Source organism: Oncorhynchus mykiss, chromosome 2, assembly GCF_057628025.1.
Source record: "Oncorhynchus mykiss isolate SJ-2025 chromosome 2, ASM5762802v1, whole genome shotgun sequence".
Classification (NCBI taxonomy): domain Eukaryota; kingdom Metazoa; phylum Chordata; class Actinopteri; order Salmoniformes; family Salmonidae; genus Oncorhynchus; species Oncorhynchus mykiss.
Window position 1 is genome coordinate 8,079,029 of NC_143023.1, and position 19,918 is coordinate 8,098,946.

General features: G+C 42.9%; 1 protein-coding gene across 2 annotated transcripts; it reads right to left on the reverse strand.

The window, feature by feature from the left end:
* Positions 1 to 3,168: 3,168 nt before the first annotated feature.
* LOC110514302 (gasdermin-E) lies at positions 3,169 to 19,844 on the reverse strand. Of its 2 annotated transcripts, none has more exons than XM_090187147.1 (10): positions 19,579 to 19,844; positions 18,707 to 18,962; positions 10,594 to 10,798; positions 7,072 to 7,246; positions 6,837 to 6,957; positions 5,265 to 5,390; positions 4,250 to 4,377; positions 3,882 to 4,053; positions 3,701 to 3,774; positions 3,169 to 3,606 (listed from the first exon to the last, which is right to left on the reverse strand). In XM_090187147.1, exons 2-10 carry the CDS (start codon positions 18,936 to 18,938, stop codon positions 3,373 to 3,375), a joined length of 1,467 nt encoding a protein of 488 aa, XP_090043273.1. In that variant the 5' UTR covers positions 18,939 to 18,962; positions 19,579 to 19,844; the 3' UTR covers positions 3,169 to 3,372. The 2 variants fall into 2 exon arrangements, with proteins under 2 accessions (XP_090043273.1, XP_090043276.1); XM_090187150.1 differs by having other exon boundaries at positions 19,269 to 19,790.
* Positions 19,845 to 19,918: the final 74 nt, after the last annotated feature.

Consider the following 19,918-nt stretch of genomic DNA (forward strand, 5'->3'; position numbering starts at 1 on the left):
TCACCTCTCACAGGCGGAGACGGAGGCTATTGAAACATATGTCTCCGAATCCCTGCGTCAGGTGTACATTCGGTCCTCCACTTCACCCGCCTCCTCGAGTTTCTTTTTTGTGAAGAAGAAGGAGGGAGGTCTGCGCCCGTATATTGACTATCGTGGTCTGAATCAGATCACTGTGAGGTATAGTTACCCACTACCGCTCATAGCCACAGCGATTGAGTCAATGCACTGGGCGCACTTCTTCACCAAACTAGAGCTCAGGAGCGTTTACAACCTGGTGCGTTTCCGGGAGGGAGACGAGTGGAAGACGGCTTTCAGTACCACCTCAGGGCACTATGAGTACCTCGTCATGCCGTACGGGTTGATGAATGCGCCATCAGTCTTCCAAGCCTTAGTAGACAAGATTTTCAGGGACCTGCACGGGCAGGGTGTGGTGGTGTATATTGATGACATTCTGATATACTCCGCTACACGCACCGAGCATGTGTCCCCGGTGCGCAAGGTGCTTTGTCGCCTGTTGGAGCATGACCTGTACATCAAAGCTGAGAAGTGCTTGTTCTTTCAGCAGTCCGTCTCCTTCCTAGGGTATCGCATTTCCACCTCAGAGGTCGAGATGGAGAGTGACCGCATTTCAGCCGTGTGTAATTAGCCGACTCCCACCACAGTTAAGGAGGTGCAGCGGTTCTTAGGGTTTGCCAACTACTACCGGAGGTTTATCTGAGGTTTTGGTCAGGTAGTGGCTCCCATTACCACACTGCTGAAGCGGTACGCTTGCAGTGGTCAGCTGAGGCGGACAGGGCCTTTAGTCACCTGAGGGCTCTGTTTACCTCGGCTCCCATGCTGGCCCATCAGGATCCCTCTTTGGTGTTCATAGTGGAGGTGGATGCGTCCGAGGCTGGGATAGGAGCTGTGCTCTCTCAGCACTCGGGTACGCCACCGAAGCTCAACCCCTGTGCCTTCTTCGCGAAGAAGCTCATCCCGGCGGAGCGAAACTATGATGTGGGGGACCGGGAGCTGTTGGCTGTTGTCAGGGCCTTGAAGGTGTGGCGACATTGGCTTGAGGGGGCTAGACACCCTTTTCTCATCTGGACTGACCACCACAATTTGGAGTACATCCGGGCAGCGAGGAGACTGAACCTCGCCAGGCAAGGTGGGCCATGTTTTTCACCCGTTTTGTGTTTACCCTTTCCTACAGACCAGGTTCCCAGAACATTAAGGCAGAAACATTGTCCTGACTCTATGACACAGAGGAGCGGCCCATGGATCCCACTCCCATACTCCCGGCCTCCAGCCTGGTGGCGACGGTAGTGTGGGAGCTGGACACGGACATTGAGCAGGCGTTACGTGCAGAGCCCGCTCCCGTCCAGTGTCCCGCTGGGCGTCTGTACGTCCCGTCAGCTGTTCGTGACCGGTTGATCTATTGGGCCCACACGTCACTCTCCTCTGGTCATCCTGGGATCGGTCGGACTGTGCACTGTTTGAGCGGGAGGTACTGGTGGCCCACGTTGGCTAAGGATGTGAGGGTTTATGTTTCCTCCTGCTTGGTGTGCGTCCAGTGTAAGGCTCCGAGGCACCAACCCAGAGGTAAGCTACCCGTTCCACAGCGGCCTTGGTTGCACCTGTCAGTGGATTTTCTGACTGATCTTCCACTCTTACAGGGTAACACCGCGATCCTGGTTGTTGTGGATCGTTTCTCTAAGTTCTGTCATCTCCTTCCTTTGCCCGGTCTCCCTACGGCCCTACAGACTGCGGAGGCCTTGTTTACACACGTCTTCCGGCACTATGGGTTCCTGAGGATATAGTGTCTGATTGGGGTCCCCAGTTCACGTCTAGGGTCATGGAACGTCTGGAGGTTTCGATCAGTCTTTCTTCAAGGTTTCACCCCGAGAGTAATGGGCAGGTGGAGAGAGTGAACCAGGATGTGGGTAGGTTTCTGCGGTCCTATTGCCATGACCGGTCGGGGGAGTGGGCGGCGTTCGTGCCCTGGGCCGAGATGGCACAGAACTCGCTCCGCCACTCCTCCACTAACCTCTCTCCCTTCCAGTGCGTGCTGGGGTACCAGCCGGTTCTGGTGCCTTGGCATCAAGGTCAGACCGAGGTTCCTGCAGTGGACGACTGGTTCAGGCGCGCGGAGGAGACATGGGAAGCCGTCCGTGTCCACCTTCAGCAGGCCATGACGCGCCAAAAGAGGAATGCAGATAGCCACCGCAGTGAGACCCCAGTGTTCGCACCGGGGGACCGGGTCTGTCTCTCAACCCGAAACCTGCCCCTCCTCCTGCCCTGCCGGAAGCTGGGTCTGCGGTTTGTGGGGCCATTTAAAGTCCTGAGGAGAGTGAACGAGGTTGTTATAGGTTACAGCTTCCTCCTCCGTATTAACCCCTCGTTTCATGTGTCACTCCTCAGGCCGGTGGTGGCTGGCCCGCTCCAGGAGTCTGAGGTGCGGGAGGTTCCTTCGCCCCCTCTGGACATCGGGTGAGCCCCGGCGTACTCCCTTTGCTCCATACTGGATTCGAGGCGCCAGGCGCCAGGCCTTCAGTATCTCGTGGAGTGGGAGGGGTACGGCCCGGAGTAGAGGTGCTGGTTTCCGGTCGAGGACGTGTTGGACCCATCTATGCTGCAGGAGTTCCACCGTCTTCGTCCAGATCGCCCTGCGCCTCGCCCTCCGGGTCGTCCCCGAAGCTGGTGTCAACGTGCTGCTGGAGCTGCGCGTCAGGGGGGAGGGGGGGTACTGTCACGACTTCCGCCAAAGTTGGTCCCTCTCCTTGTTTGGGCGGCGTTCGGCCGTCAAAGTCACCGACCTTCTACTCATCGCTGATCCTCTTTTCATGTTCCTTTGGTTTTGTCTTGTCTTCCATCACACCTGGTTCCAATCCCATCGATTACATGTTGTGTATTTAACCCTCTGTTCCCCCTCATGTCCTTGTCGGTGATTGTTTATTGTAAGTGCTTGTGCGCGTTTGTCCTGGTGTGCGTCGGGTTATGTACCCATTATTTTGTATTGCTCTGTTTTCCGGTGGGTTTTTGTTATTAAACTGCACCGTTTAGAAACACCATTCTTTCTCTCCTGCGTTTGACTTCTCTGTCGCCAGTACGCACTCCTTACAGTTTTGATGAAAAGCCATTATCACGGAAGTATAACGTAGGAATGGGTCATTAATTAATGTACAGTAGTTGGAATTTATGTATTGATTTATTCATATTGTTTTATACATTTTTCTTCACACGTGCATTATCTTGTTTTTGATATGCTTTACTCCTGTCGCTTTGCAATCATCAACAATATGTTATAAAATGTGACATTTCTGAAACTCATCCCTGGCGGTGCAGTTCATATATCCACTTTGTAGCACAAGGAATGTTTCTATTCGGCTCAATCTATCCTAAACAGGCCAGGCCATTCACAGCGATACTCATGACAAGAGGAAGGTGTCCAGGACAGATAACTGAAGTCACTGTGAATTCTGCGTCCTCATTCAATCTGGTAAGTTCCACATTGGAGAGGGCAAAGAGACGCTCTGTCCTCTGATACAGCTCCTCCTCAGTCAGAACAGCCAGACCTGCATCTCTCAGAGAGAGGGTCTCCCCACTCCCTGCTGCCACATGCTGCACCTGGAGGACAAGCAGCACAGGAATAAGCTTACATGCACTCTTTTCTAAAAGGCCATATAGGACTAGAGGCTCAATCAAGCAGGTGTGAACTCACCAGGATCTGCAGGGCCAGTAAGACTGGAGGACTGCAACAGGATCCCAACACAGAGAGACCTTCATCTGTCATTCCTGAAGATATAAATATACACACATAAAACCACAGTAGTGAACCTAGTTTCCCAGGAACTGATCAAATAATAACTGGAGAATCCTGTGAAAACTGCTCTCTATCTCACCGTCCATGGCACTGACAATGAGGTGGACAGCACTGAGAAGTGAGGATCTGATCTCGTCCTCATCCTTCCCAACACATTGGTCTACTAGATCCAGTATGGCCTGGACTGTTTCCCTCTCAGACTCTTCCAGATCACCCAGGTCAGGAGTCTCACCATCACACATCTGATCCAGCTGTGATGAGAGAGAGTGAGATATTCATCCCTGCTATTAGGTGTGTGTGTGTGTGTGTGTGTGTGTGTGTGTGTGTGTGTGTGTGTGTGTGTGTGTGTGTGTGTGTGTGTGTGTGTGTGTGTGTGTGTGTGTGTGTGTGTGTGTGTGTGTGTGTGTGTGTGTGTGTTTGGGCCCTGTTTCTGTACGCCTCACTCACCACACTCTCCAGCACACTGACTGCCTCTCTGTCCTCCATGGTTGTCTTGAGGAGCTGGAGCAGAGAGGAACGTGTGTCTGCTGCCAGGACTGACAGCAGCTGGAAATGACTACTCAGTTTCTCCAGTTCTGTCAATACGCAAACAACAGACAGAACGTGTTACTTTGTAAAATATTGATCAACGGGTTTTTTATATACCAAAAGTGTGGTAACTTCATAATTACTAATCAAAAAGAACAACTTAAATATGGAACATTCCATTCAGTAGACTACATTACATGTTGACCAGACATTCCATTCAGTAGACTACATTACATGTTGACCAGACATTCCATTCAGTAGACTACATTACATGTTGACCAGACGTTCCATTCAGTAGACTACATTACATGTTGACCAGATGTTCCATTCAGTAGACTACATGTTGACCAGATGTTCCATTCAGTAGACTACATGTTGACCAGACGTTCCATTCAGTACACTACATGTTGACCAGACGTTCCATTCAGTAGACTTCATTACATGTTGACCAGACGTTCCATTCAGTAGACTATATTACACGTTGACCAGACATTCCATTCAGTAGACTACATGTTGACCAGACGTTCCATTCAGTACACTACATGTTGACCAGACGTTCCATTCAGTACACTACATGTTGACCAGACGTTCCATTCAGTACACTACATGTTGACCAGACGTTCCATTCAGTAGACTACATTACATGTTGACCAGACGTTCCATTAAGTAGACTACATGTTGACCAGACGTTCCATTCAGTAGACTTCATTACATGTTGACCAGACGTTCCATTCAGTAGACTACATGTTGACCAAACCTTCCATTCAGTAGACTACATTACATGTTGACCAGACATTCCATTCAGTAGACTACATTACATGTTGACCAGACGTTCCATTCAGTAGACTACATTACATGTTGACCAGACATTCCATTCAGTAGACTACATGTTGACCACTAAACAGGAGACATTACCCTCCACTGGCATTATTACCTTTGTTCAGATTTAGGGGACTGTTGGCATCAAAGTCGCCTACCAGGTCCATAAATCCATCCTCTTCAATCTCGTAATTTGACCTAACCTTTTCAAAGCCCCCATTGTTGGAGAAGAGGCACAGCTCTGTGGACAAGAGCAGAAAACAGTCATAACCAGTCGCACACAGGCAGAAACAGTGGCTGTACTAAATACAGTGGCTGTACTAAATACAGTGGCTAAACTAAATACAGTGGCTATACTAAATACAGTGGCTATACTAAATACAGTGGCTATACTAAATACAGTGGATATACTAAATACAGTGGCTATACTAAATACAGTGGCTATACTAAATACAGTGGCTATACTAAATACAGTGGCTATACTAAACACAGTGGATATATTAAATACAGTGGCCATACTAAACACAGTGGCTATACTAAATACAGTGGATGTACTAAATACAGTGGCTATACTAAATACAGTGGCTATACTAAATACAGTGGATATACTAAATACAGTGGCCATACTCAATACAGTGGCTATACTAAATACAGTGGCTATACTAAATACAGTGGCTATACTAAACACAGTGGATATATTAAATACAGTGGCCATACTAAACACAGTGGCTATACTAAATACAGTGGCTATACTAAATACAGTGGCTATACTAAATACAGTGGATATACTAAATACAGTGGCTATACTAAATACAGTGGCTATACTAAATACAGTGGCTATACTAAATACAGTGGCCATACTCAATACAGTGGCTATACTAAATACAGTGGCTATACTAAATACAGTGGCTATACTAAATACAGTGGCTATACTAAACACAGTGGATATATAAAATACAGTGGCCATACTAAACACAGTGGCTATACTAAATACAGTGGCTATACTAAATACAGTGGCTATACTAAATACAGTGGATATACTAAATACAGTGGCTATACTAAATACAGTGGCTATACTAAATACAGTGGCTATACTAAATACAGTGGATGTACTAAATACAGTGGCTATACTAAATACAGTGGATATACTAAATACAGTGGCTATACTAAATACAGTGGATATACTAAATACAGTGGATATACTAAATACAGTGGCTATACTTAATACAGTGGCTATACTAAATACAGTGGGATATACTAAATACAGTGGCTATACTAAATACAGTGGCTATACTAAATACAGTGGATATACTAAATACAGTGGCTATACTAAATACAGTGGCTATACTAAATACAGTGGATATACTAAATACAGTGGATATACTAAATACAGTGGCTATACTTAATACAGTGGCTATACTAAATACAGTGGGATATACTAAATACAGTGGCTATACTAAATACAGTGGCTATACTAAATACAGTGGCTATACTAAATACAGTGGCTATACTAAATACAGTGGCTATACTAAATACAGTGGCTATACTAAATACAGTGGATATACTAAATACAGTGGTTATACTAAATACAGTGGATATACTAAATACATTGAGGAACATAGACGCTGGCTGTGTACTTTACCATGCAGCTATACCTGGGACATTGATAAACCATACACTTCCTCACCAAACTTTCCATTGCGTTTGACCTTGAGTTCAATCAGACTGAAGGCCACGACAGTATATTCAGGAATCTTCAGCGACACATCACTCTCTGTCTGAGTACTGCCGCTCTGCTTCATAGAGGCCTGTGGAGGAAATGTCAAATCAGTCAGAGACGTTTGGTGCCCGTTTTCCACTCATGAAAATATGATAAAAACATAATTGACTTCAGTAGAACGCCTAGTAATCCTTCCTACTACCTTCACGTTCAGGGCCACGCAGGCGCTCATGTTGGCTCCTGCATTGCCACGCTTCTGGACTTTGTTTGTGACCGGGCAAGGTTGTGATGTCATAATCCTCTCCGTCAACACCCCTAATATTGCCCTGGGCTTCTCCCGGGTCTGCTTGATCACAGGGTGGGTCATGTCCAGACGTCTGCAGGAGGGACCCAAATAAATGATGTTATACAAAATATAGAGTGGGCAAGGAAATATTATTTAAAGGTACTAGTTATGCTTCTTACTAGAGGGTTATTCTTGAACTGCACTGTATTTTACATCCCTCGCCTTTGCAACCATGAAAAACCCTTTCAAGGCTCTCTTCAATCTGTAACACTGAAGCGTTACGGATTACGCAAAATAAATGTAAAAGTCGTTTCCGTTTGAGCCGACATATGCAGCGTTTACCAGGGAAATAATCATGCATTTCAATCACACTGCAAAGCTGAATTTCCGTGATCCAGATTGAGTACAGATAGTTTTAGTTGATATTGAATTGAATTTCCGTGATCCAGATTGAGTACAGATAGTTTTAGTTGATATTGAATTGAATTTCCGTGATCCGGATTGAGTACAGATAGTTTTAGTTGATATTGAATTGAATTTCCGTGATCTGGATTGAGTACAGCCCTAAAATGACAAATAGTTTTAGTTGATATTGAATTGAATTTCCGTGATCTGGATTGAGTACAGATAGTTTTAGTTGATATTGAATTGAATTTCCGTGATCTGGATTGAGTACAGCCCTAAAATGACAAATAGTTTTAGTTGATATTGAATTGAATTTCCGTGATCCGGATTGAGTACAGATAGTTTTAGTTGATATTGAATTGAATTTCCGTGATCTGGATTGAGTACAGATAGTTTTAGTTGATATTGAATTGAATTTCCGTGATCCGGATTGAGTACAGATAGTTTTAGTTGATATTGAATTGAATTTCTGTGATCCGGATTGAGTACAGCCCTAAAATGACAAATAGTTTTAGTTGATATTGAACTGTTTATCAATGTGAAAACAAGTCCTATATAATGCAAAACATTATTTTGATGTTTTTATTGTTTAAAGAACTTAAGGAAAGCAAATTGGTTTGTCCCAGTAGTGATGTGTAGAGTTGTAGGGACATGTTTCGGGGATTTAGAGACATCTATCTATTATTTTGAATGATAGAAGTAAAAGTATTTCATATATTGTATAGATCAATAAAAACAAAGAAGGCTATTAAAATAATTTTTTTAAACAAATATAATATGTGTCCTTAAGCTTTATGTCATTAGTGATGCCACCTTATAAATCACTCATTAAAATATTATATAAAAGGACATTAAGCATTCTCTCAAGTGGCAAACTGTTATACTAGCTAATCACAACCTTTAAGTACAGTATGTCAGACATTTGAGTATTTTATTGATCATTTGGTGTGTGTCTAAATAAAAAGTGTATTTGCTGTTCCTCAATTTAAATTAAGGGAAATTACATTGTGAGCAAAATACTTAATCATATCTCTTTAGTAAACTATTTTTTAAAAGGTTAATGACCTTTAGATTTGGACATAAACGCTGCATACTGTTCATGTCGTCTCAAGTGTAAATGACCTTCCATGGTCCAGATTGAATCTAGACCCTGGGATTCTTCAGTGTTATGCTGATTGTGATAGCAGTGAGGATTCTAAGCTGTATTCTAAGTGTGAGGAAGTTTCTAAATCAGTACAGTTCCACTTCTTTGTCAGCTGACAGAACTTCAACCAGAAAACGCCCTTTTTACAACCAGTATACAACCTGACCATGATGTCAGATTAGATGCCAGCATGACCGCATTGCAACCCATCTTGCCCGCTGGACTTGGGTCTAAATATGGACTCCTTGGGCAGGTGAACCGTATGATTGTAGTTAACATACCAACCTGGACTCCTTGGGCAGGTGAACCGTATGATTGTAGTTAACATACCAACCTGGACTCCTTGGGCAGGTGAACCGTATGATTGTAGTTAACGTACCAACCTGGACTCCTTGGGCAGGTGAACCGTATGATTGTAGTTAACGTACCAACCTGGACTCCTTGGGCAGGTGAACCGTATGATTGTAGTTAACGTACCAACCTGGACTCCTTGGGCAGGTGAACCGTATGATTGTAGTTAACGTACCAACCTGGACTCCTTGGGCAGGTGAACCGTATGATTGTAGTTAACATACCAACCTGGACTCCTTGGGCAGGTGAACCGTGTGATTGTAGTTAACATACCAACCTGGACTCCTTGGGCAGGTGAACCGTATGATTGTAGTTAACATACCAACCTGGACTCCTTGGGCAGGTGAACTGTGTGATTGTAGTTAACATACCAACCTGGGCTCCTTGGGCAGGTGAACCGTATGATTGTAGTTAACATACCAACCTGGACTCCTTGGGCAGGTGAACCGTATGATTGTAGTTAACATACCAACCTGGACTCCTTGGGCAGGTGAACCGTATGATCGTAGTTAACATACCAACCTGGACTCCTTGGGCAGGTGAACCGTATGATTGTAGTTAACATACCAACCTGGACTCCTAGGGCAGGTAAACCGTGTGATTGTAGTTAACATACCAACCTGGACTCCTTGGGCAGGTGAACCGTGTGATTGTAGTTAACATACCAACCTGGACTCCTTGGGCAGGTGAACCGTATGATTGTAGTTAACATACCAACCTGGACTCCTTGGGCAGGTGAACCGTATGATTGTAGTTAACATACCAACCTGGACTCCTTGGGCAGGTGAACCGTATGATTGTAGTTAACATACCAACCTGGACTCCTTGGGCAGGTGAACCGTATGATTGTAGTTAACATACCAACCTGGACTCCTTGGGCAGGTGAACCGTATGATTGTAGTTAACATACCAACCTGGACTCCTTGGGCAGGTGAACCGTATGATTGTAGTTAACATACCAACCTGGACTCCTTGGGCAGGTGAACCGTATGATTGTAGTTAACATACCAACCTGGACTCCTTGGGCAGGTGAACCGTATGATTGTAGTTAACATACCAACCTGGACTCCTTGGGCAGGTGAACCGTGTGATTGTAGTTAACATACCAACCTGGACTCCTTGGGCAGGTGAACCGTATGATTGTAGTTAACATACCAACCTGGACTCCTAGGGCAGGTAAACCGTGTGATTGTAGTTAACATACCAACCTGGACTCCTTGGGCAGGTGAACCGTATGATTGTAGTTAACATACCAACCTGGACTCCTTGGGCAGGTGAACCGTATGATTGTAGTTAACATACCAACCTGGACTCAGGGATTGAAGTGAACGTAAATCTGTCTCTCTCCATTTAGTGTAATATGTTACGTTTCGTATGTATTCATTTGTGGATGTCCATCATTCATTTCATATGATATGTTATGAAATACGATTTGTTACTAATTGCAACCCAGATTCACCTGGTCAGTCTGTCATGGAAAGAGCAGGTTTTCTTAATGTTTTGTACACTCAGTGTATGTACAGTATAGGGCAACTCACTTGTCTTTCGAGTAGTTAACCACCTCCTTCACTTCCACCTCCTCCTTCTTCAGTCTGCCAAAGGACGACTCTTGTTCGTTGAAGCATTTTAAGCCCAAGTTAAGTTTTAAATCAGCCGCCAATCCCTCCACATTTCCTTCTGAGTTTATTTCTTTCTTGTCAGCAAATGTCCCACTGTGGTCCACGAAGTCAGACTCCTTCACATCTGAGGGAACATTCAACATTAGAATTCAACATGATCATTTTCATCATTTTTTCATAAAGGGGGAATTCAGACCCGAGTTATGCGCACAAACATTTCATTTATTTCACTTCTATGCACTTTTCTCTCTACACGTATTCTGACCTTGATTTAATTCCCTCATAATTCCACCACCTTCACACACACAGAAACCATGAATAAGGTTGAGCAACCTGTCGGTTCCAAGTGTAAAAACATTGACTTGGTCCTGCGTAGCTCAGTTGGAAGAGCACGGCGCTGTGGCGCTGTTTTACTCACGTTAGTCTGTCAACCATGTCCAATCACCCACCATCTCCATGTCTATGTTTCTAAAGCCAATCATGTATATAGCCATAGCTTACATTACTTATACAGTGGGGCAAAAAAGTATTTAGTCAGCCACCAATTGTGCAAGTTCTCCCACTTAAAAAGATGAGAGAGGCCTGTAATTTTCTTCATAGGTACACTTCAACTATGACAGACAAAATGAGAAAAAAATCCAGAAAATCACATTGTAGGATTTTTTATGAATTTATTTGCAAATTATGGTGGAAAATAAGTATTTGGTCAATAACAAAAGTTTATCTCAATACTTTGTTATATACCCTTTGTTGGCAATGACAGAGGTCAAACGTTTTCTGTAAGCCTTCACAAGGTTTTCACACACTGTCGCTGGTATTTTGGCCCATTCCTCCATGCAGATTTCCTCTAGAGCAGTGATGTTTTGGGGCTGTTGCTGGGCAACATGGACTTTCAGCTCCCTCCAAAGATGTTCTATGGGGTTGAGATCTGGAGACTGGCTAGGCCACTCCAGGACCTTGAAATGCTTCTTACGAAGCCACTCCTTCATTTCCCGTGCAGTGTGTTTGGGATCATTGTCATGCTGAAAGACCCAGCCACGTTTCATCTTCAATGCCCTTGCTGATGGAAGGAGGTTTTCACTCAAAATCTCATGATACATGGCCCCATTCATTCTTTCCTTTACACGGATCAGTCGTCCTGGTCCCTTTGCAGAAAAACAGCCCCAAAGCATGATGTTTCCACCCCCATGCTTCACAGTAGGTATGGTGTTCTTTGAATGCAACTCAGCATTCTTTTTCCTCCAAACACGACGAGTTGAGTTTTTACCAAAAAGTAATATTTTGGTTTCATCTGACCATATGACATTCTCCCAATCTTCTTCTGGATCATCCAAATGCTCTCTAGCAAACTTCAGACGGGCCTGGACATGTACTGGCTTAAGCAGGGGGACACATCTGGCACTGCAGGATTTGAGTCCCTGGCGGCGTAGTGTGTTACTGATGGTAGGCTTTGTTACTTTGGTCCCAGCTCTCTGCAGGTCATTCACTAGGTCCCCCCCGTGTGGTTCTGGGATTTTTGTTCACCGTTCTTGTGATCATTTTGATCCCACTGGGTGAGATCTTGCGTGGAGCCTCAGATCGAGGGAGATTATCAGTGGTCTTGTATGTCTTCCATTTCCTAATAATTGCTCCCACAGTTGATTTCTTCAAACCAAGCTGCTTACCTATTGCAGATTCAGTCTTCCCAGCCTGGTGCAGGTCTACAATTTTGTTTCTGGTGTCCTTTGACAGCTCTTTGGTCTTGGCCATAGTGGAGTTTGGAGTGTGACTGTTTGAGGTTGTGGACAGGTGTCTTTTTTATACTGATAACAAGTTCAAACAGGTGCCATTAATACAGGTAACGAGTGGAGGACAGAGGAGCCTCTTAAAGAAGAAATTACAGGTCTGTGAGAGCCAGAAATCTTGCTTGTTTGTAGGTGACCAAATACTTATTTTCCACCATAATTTGCAAATAAATTCATAAAAAATCCTACAATGTGATTTTCTGGATTTTTTTTTTCTAATTTTGTCTGTCATAGTTGAAGTGTACCTATGATGAAAATTACAGGCCTCTCTCATCTTTTTAAGTGGGAGAACTTGCACAATTGGTGGCTGACTAAATGCTTTTTTGCCCCACTGTATATCTATGAGGGGCATAGTGGTTAAAAGTGTTGGGTCTGTATCAGAAAGGTTGCTGGTTCAAATCCCAGAGCCGACAAGGGGAAAAATCTGTCGTTCTGGTCTTGAGCATGGCAATTAATCCCCAACAACTGCTCCCCATGTCCCAATGATGTTGATTAAGGCAGCCCCCCACACCTCTCTCATTCAGACACATTTCACTTGAATGCATTTAGTTGTGCAGCTGACTAGCCCATTTGTTTGGGAATTCAAATCAGTCAGGTGATATATCAGCATGATTAATATCAGCATGATATAGCCAAAGTTAACTAATTTGCCATGATGCTTCATTAGCATACTTGCTTGAATACCGACTAATGTCCCATTAACACCATGTACTCTTGTAGGCTAAATGTCATAGAATATGAGGTGTGAAAGAGACGACTGGGTTTGATGTCAGAAGTTAATGGTTTTCTAGAGAAAGCCAGATGGCGTTGGAATGTGTTGGGGGACGGAACGAGAGCCTGTCGTCGGAAGGAGTGGACCAAAGCTCAGAGTGAAAAGTGTTCATGATTTATTTTATTATCAAAAAACACTCGAACGAAGTAACAAAACAAAAGCGAACAGTTCTGTCAGGTAACAGAGACTAAACAGAAAATAAATACCCACAAAACACAGGTGGGAAAAAGGCTGCCTAAGTATGATTCCCAATCAGAGACAACGATAGACAGCTGCCTCTGATTGGGAACCATACTCGGCCAAAACAAAGAAATAGACAACATAGAACGCACACCCAAAATAACACCCTGACCTGACCAAATAGAGAAATAAAACGTCTCTCTAAGGTCAGGGCGTGACAATTAGCCTAGTTTACATTAGGTTTCCATTGTATTGCTAATTGTTCTTGTGGTAGTGTGATACATTCATCCTGTTAGTTACAGCCCCATAAGGGAGTGGATGTCCTGCTTGCAGACATTTGCCACCTCAGGGGTTTGGCCTGTCGATGCGGCAACATGCCAGCTCCGAGGAAGAAAAGGTGGCATGACCTCTTTCAGAAGGTACTGTATGTATTATGACGAGAGATAATGGCCATGCATAGGCCTATGACATTTTAACTTTGTGTTCATCTAGAAAACCGACTGTTTATAAAAATACCTGTCATTAAATGTAGGTCTTAAACACTAATAAACAGAAACTTTATTACAATATTAGGCCATCAAATTGTCATGGCATATTGTTACAAAGAGACTATACACAGTATCAAAGTCTCAAGCTGTGATCTTATCAACCAATCATTACAGGTTAAGGAAAGTTCCAGAGAGAGCTGGAGATCATCACCCCTTGACTCCTGGATTCGGGTGTGGGAGAGACGTAGTGGGGCGAGCTGCTTGAGAGTGGTGTGAGATGGTGAAGTCACCAGCAGAGGACTTCCTAACACATGCTTCCTTATAACAACAACCTGATTTTCACTGTACCCTGCAATTATATATGTTACATGTTACGGTGTGAGTGGTGTGAGATATTGAGATATTAAATAAATGTTAGAGAAGAAGCATAGAATATGAGGAGTGAAAGAGACGACTGGGTTTGATGTCAGAAGTTAATGGTTTTCTAGAGCAAGCCAGATGTCGTTGGAATGTGTTGGGGGACGGAACGAGAGCACCGTGTTGATACAGGAAAGACAGATGGACATCTGTGGATTAGGTGAAGGAGGGGTTGAGGTCAGGAGGTGAGGACAGGTCACCTTAAGGGAGTAATAAAGGTTTGGTATCCTGTTACCCGTTTCCTGTAGAACCATAAGATGTAAGGATTGGAGAGAAGGAGTGTCTTAAGTGGGATGAATATAACTGTGATGGTGAGAAATGTTTTTCTGTCTGAATTACAACTGTACAGAACCTTTGGGCAGAATTAAACTTGATTAAAGCTTATCTAGTGTCCGTTGGTTATTTACTCTGAAAAATTAGAACCTAACAGATGGCGCTGCGAGCAGAGTTCACCATGATTTGTCATCAAACCAAAGAGTCCACATCAGTGAAGCAGAGCTGGCAACAAACAAGGTAGGCTAGTTCCTATATCTGTTTCCACTCATTTTGACATCTTGGGGAAATGAGAATCGTTCGCTGAACTAATTATGGGATACCGACCTGGAGAGCCTGAGTTTAATTATATAAGCCCATTGTGTAACAACCGGTCGTAGCTTTATAGTAAATGGTAAGGCCCGGAATGTAAACTCATACAGGTCCTAGGGGGTAACTCCCTAGTGGGTTGGTTCCTGCTATTACTATAAAGTCAATAGTAAATCCCAGTGGGTTAATACCTGTGATTACTATAAATATAGGGTAAGTCCCTTAAGGTAAGCCCGCACAGGCTGGAACCTACGAAGGGTGAGTTCTAGGGGGTAAATCCCGGCGGGGTTGGTTCCCTGCATAGCTATAACGGGGTGAGTTGTATTGGCCATAAAAGTGTGTGTGAATGGAAGGTTAGTTGTGTGCCCAGTTGGGGTGGTAAACCATGGCAGATTATGTGGAAATAGGAAGACAAGTGTGAATTATTTTGATGATGTGGGTTATCAATAATAATGATATTTGAGGAAGTACTGGAATTGGACATAACATTATGTGGAAGGAAATAAAATTATGTGGATATGTTGAAGCAACATCTCAAGACATCAGTCAGGAAGTTAAAGCTTGGTCGCAAATGGGTCTTCCAAATGGACAATGACCCCAAGCATACTTCCAAAGTTGTGGCAAAATGACTTAAGGACAATAAAGTCAAGGTATTGGAATGGCCATCACAAAGCCCTGACCTCAATCCTATAGAACATTTGTGTGTGCGAGCAAGGAGGCCTACAAACCTGACTCAGTTACACCAGCTCTGTCAGGAGGAATGGGCCAAAATTCACCCAATTTATTGTTTGGAGGCTTGTGGAAGGCTACCCCGAAACGTTTGACCCAAGTTAAACAATTTAAAGACCATGTTACCAAATACGAATTGAGTGTATATGTAAACTTCTGACCCACTGGGAATGTGATGAAAGAAATAAAAGCTGAAATAAATCATTCTCTCTACTATTATTCTGACATTTCACTTAAAATAAATTAGTGATCCTAAATCACCAAAGTAGGGGAATTTTTATTAGGATTAAATGTCAGATATTGTCACGCCGTGACAACTAATATTTTGTGTTTTCTTTATTATTTTGGTCAGGCCAGGATGTGACATGGGTTATTTATGTGGTGTGTTTTGTTTTGTTTTTGTAGGGTTTTTCCGGATGCCCCAAACAATCGGAAAGAGGATTCATCAGAGAAATGACTTTACCCCAGTCCTCAGCAGTCCAATCCCTGTACCTTTTGCAGAATATCAGTCTGTCCTTTATGTTTTTCCTGGAGAGAAGTGGCTTCTTTGCTGACGGCACATGTTTCCTTGCAGGTAACCATGATTGACAGAGGAAGAACAATGATTCCAAGCACCACCCTCCTTTTGAAGCTTCTAGTCTGTTATTCGAACTCAATCAGCATGACAGAGTGATCTCCAGCCTTGTCCTCTCACACCTATGTTAACGAGAGAATCACTGACATTATGTTAGCTGGTCCTTTTGTGGCAGGACTGAAATGCAGTGGAAATGTTTTCTTGGGATTCAGTTCATTTGCATAGCAAAGAGGGACTTTGCAATTAATTGCAATTCATCTGATCACTCTTCGTAACATTCTGTATATGCATATTGCCATCATACAAACAAAGCAAACTTTGTGAAAATGTATATTTGTGTCATTCTCAAAACTTTTAGCCACAACTATATATATATATATATATATATATATATATATATATATATATATATACACATACATTATATACATTATATATATATATTATATATATACACATTATATACATATATACATATATTTCACTGTGACCTGCTGCAACTGACTCAGGCAGTGAGGCAGGCTGTTGCTGAGTGAGTGAGTTAGGGGAGTGCTGGAAGGGTGTGTATGTTGAGACACTCGATTAGGGTGGTTGAGAGATAACTGCTGCAGGCAGCTTAGTCCATTATTGGCTGAGTCACATGAGTGAGAGGAGACAAAGCAGCACACACACACTTTATGACAACTTTTTACCAGTTGTAGGTAGGCTATTTAGAATGCCATTATGGAGTCACCTATTTTTTCCAACCATTTTACAATAAAACATGTTAACACGCTACAACTGATGCGCATCAAGAAATAACAGTGACAAAACACAGGATAACCACTTTGGGCGCATTAGAATAATTCACGTGGAGGTGGTTTAAACTCCCTTCTAATGTGGACTGGGTTTTACACATGCTCAGTTCTACGGTTTCCGGGGATGTGCTAGTGGAAATCCTAAATGGAAGTTCTGGAACTCCCTCGCTGATTCTGTGATTGGGAAAAGTCCTCAATGAAACAGACAAATGTGAAGAATGACACGTTTGCATCCGTCGACCTATTAGCCTATTAATTGATATGCCATTGCTGGCTACTGTAGAATATCATTTGACAAAATAAATATGTTGAAATGGAGTTGCTGGAGTCGATGCAAATCAATTTGTGCTACTTGTGTAGCCTACTTGGAGCTGGAACACGGATTTAATAAATAGCCTGTAACTTCAGTTTAATGTTGTTGAAACCTTGTGTTATTATGCAGTTACTAATGGCCATGTTTAGTTTATTAAATTGTAAGTTATCAAAGCTCTATCGCAATTGTCATCAATTGTTAGAATGCATTAGATTGACGGTAACAGTCAGTTAGATTAGGCTACAGGTAAACAAACTCTGGCTGTTGTTGACAAGCATAGTCAGTTCATTTACATATTATTCATATTTAATTCAGTGATTGAAATGATGACCTCATCCCCAGTAGCCTATTCCAGCAGGCTATTGGTTAACACAAGCACCCTGCCTGAGGGGCTACTCTGGTGTTTACCTGGGTTTAAAAGACCTATAATTATGTACATGCACTAAATGGATTTATTTACAATTATAAACCGGGTTCAAGCCCTGAATGCTGATTGGCTGACAGCCATGCTATATCAGACCGCGTACCATGGGTATGACAAAACATTTATTTTTACTCTTCTAATTACGTTGGTAACCAGTTTATAATAACCAGTTTAAACTGGTAACTAGTTTATATAGGGGCGGCAGGGTAGCCTATTGGTTAAAGCGTTGGACTAGTAACTGGAAGGTTGCAAGTTCAAATCCCCGAACCGACAAGGTACAAATCTGTCATTCTGCCCCTGAACAGACAGTTAACCCACTGTTCCTAGGCCGTCATTGAAAATAAGAATTTGTTCTTAACTGACTTGTCTAGTTAAATAAAGGTAAAACACATGTAAAAAATGGCCAGTATCCCACAGCCAAAGGCTGTATCCAGGCAGGTTTAATATCGACATCCATTGATGGAAAATTATCTGGTGAGTTTAATAAGGGCAAATTATATTTTCTCTTGCGACATATTCAAATTCCTATATTTTATCATGTTATAGTTTGCAATAAATATTATTTGGATGAAAACCGAATTTTGCTTCTAACGTCATTACAAGTTTCGTAAATATTCCTTCTAATTGGTTCGATAACGTTAATGGAAAAAAGGTTTATTGCTGTAGGAAATAAAGGTTGGACTAGTTTTCAGGCCTTTTGGGTGGGTTTTGCGTAGTCAACGCTTGGGATTTTTTTTTTTGACCTGGCAACCCTGCCAGAGGGGCTGTTTTTTATTTTTTTTATTTGACCTTTATTTAACTAGGCAAGTCAGTTAAGAACAAATTCTTATTTTCAATGAAGGCCTAGGAACAGTGGGTTAACTGCCTTGTTCGGCCGGCAGAACGACAGATTTTTAACTTGTCAGCTCGGGGATTCGATCTTGCAACCTTTCAGTTAATAGTCCAACGCTAGTCCAATGTTCTGGTGTTTACCTGGGTTTAAAGGTTTGTCTTCAGGTTCTCCGGGTTTCAGCACATCACTCAGGGAAAAGCCTCTGGACTGGTATTTGGGTTCCTGCCAGAAGCATCCACATCTGGGCCTGGTCTTCACAATGAGTGAGAGGAGATTCAGTTTACCAGAGCTGTCGTTCAGACTGGACACAGGAATCAGGCTACCGTTAGAATCTACTTCCTTCAACATGGATTTCACGGCCTTGGAAATCATGATGGTGGTGGATCGTGTTTCTGGCTGCAGCAGATGACAAAGACACAAATGACAAAGATGTCTAAGAAACAAAACTAGGATGAACACATGAACACTCAATACAACAGCTTCAGAAGAGCATTCTAAATACATTCCACAGTTGGCAAGACACTCAACAATGCAAAACACAAGGTTCAATTTCCCTGGGAAAAGAGTGGATCAGAACAGAGTAGCATTGCTTTTGACAAGACAGGAATACAGACAGGAAATAATTTCAGTCAAAATGGTTGGTCATTCAAAACAATCGAAAGCATGCTGTATTTTATTCTGATCGCAACACTGCTTCAATACCTGGTTCCCACTGCTTCTTCCTCTGGGTCCTTATGACTTAGAGATACGTTATGAATGAGATAGGAATATGTCTGAAATGCATTAGCTAAGAGTTCATTACATACTAGTAGGAGGAGTCTCTTTTACTGGGAAACTGTCCTGTTCCACTCTTACATTCCTGCTCTTCACTTCTGTTTTATTTCATGAGAAAATAACTTCTCTAGAAGCAGTTAGAGCTACATGCCACATTACTGGGAAGTATATTCTGGTTTGATGTGTTGTCATCCTCATAGCATCCTTCAACCAAGCAGACGTTAGTTCCTACAAGTACCTGGATGTCCGTATGAACAATGTGCGTCGCTGGAAATTCCAAGTAGAGTGTCTGCTCCAGTGTCCAACAACGCCTCTATTTCCTACACAGACTCAGGGCTATTAGAGTTACCAGAGAATAATGCTCCTGGTCTTACATGTAATAACTCAGTAACTCATCCACTTTCACTTTCACTTCAGGCTACCGAAGCACAGCTTTGTTTTTACACTGCTGCTACTTCCTGTTTATTATCTATGCACAGTCACTTTACCCCTACCTACATGTACAAATGACCTCAACTAACCGGTACCCCCTGTAGATAGTCTCATTTTTGTTGTTTTATTGTGTTACTTTTTTTATC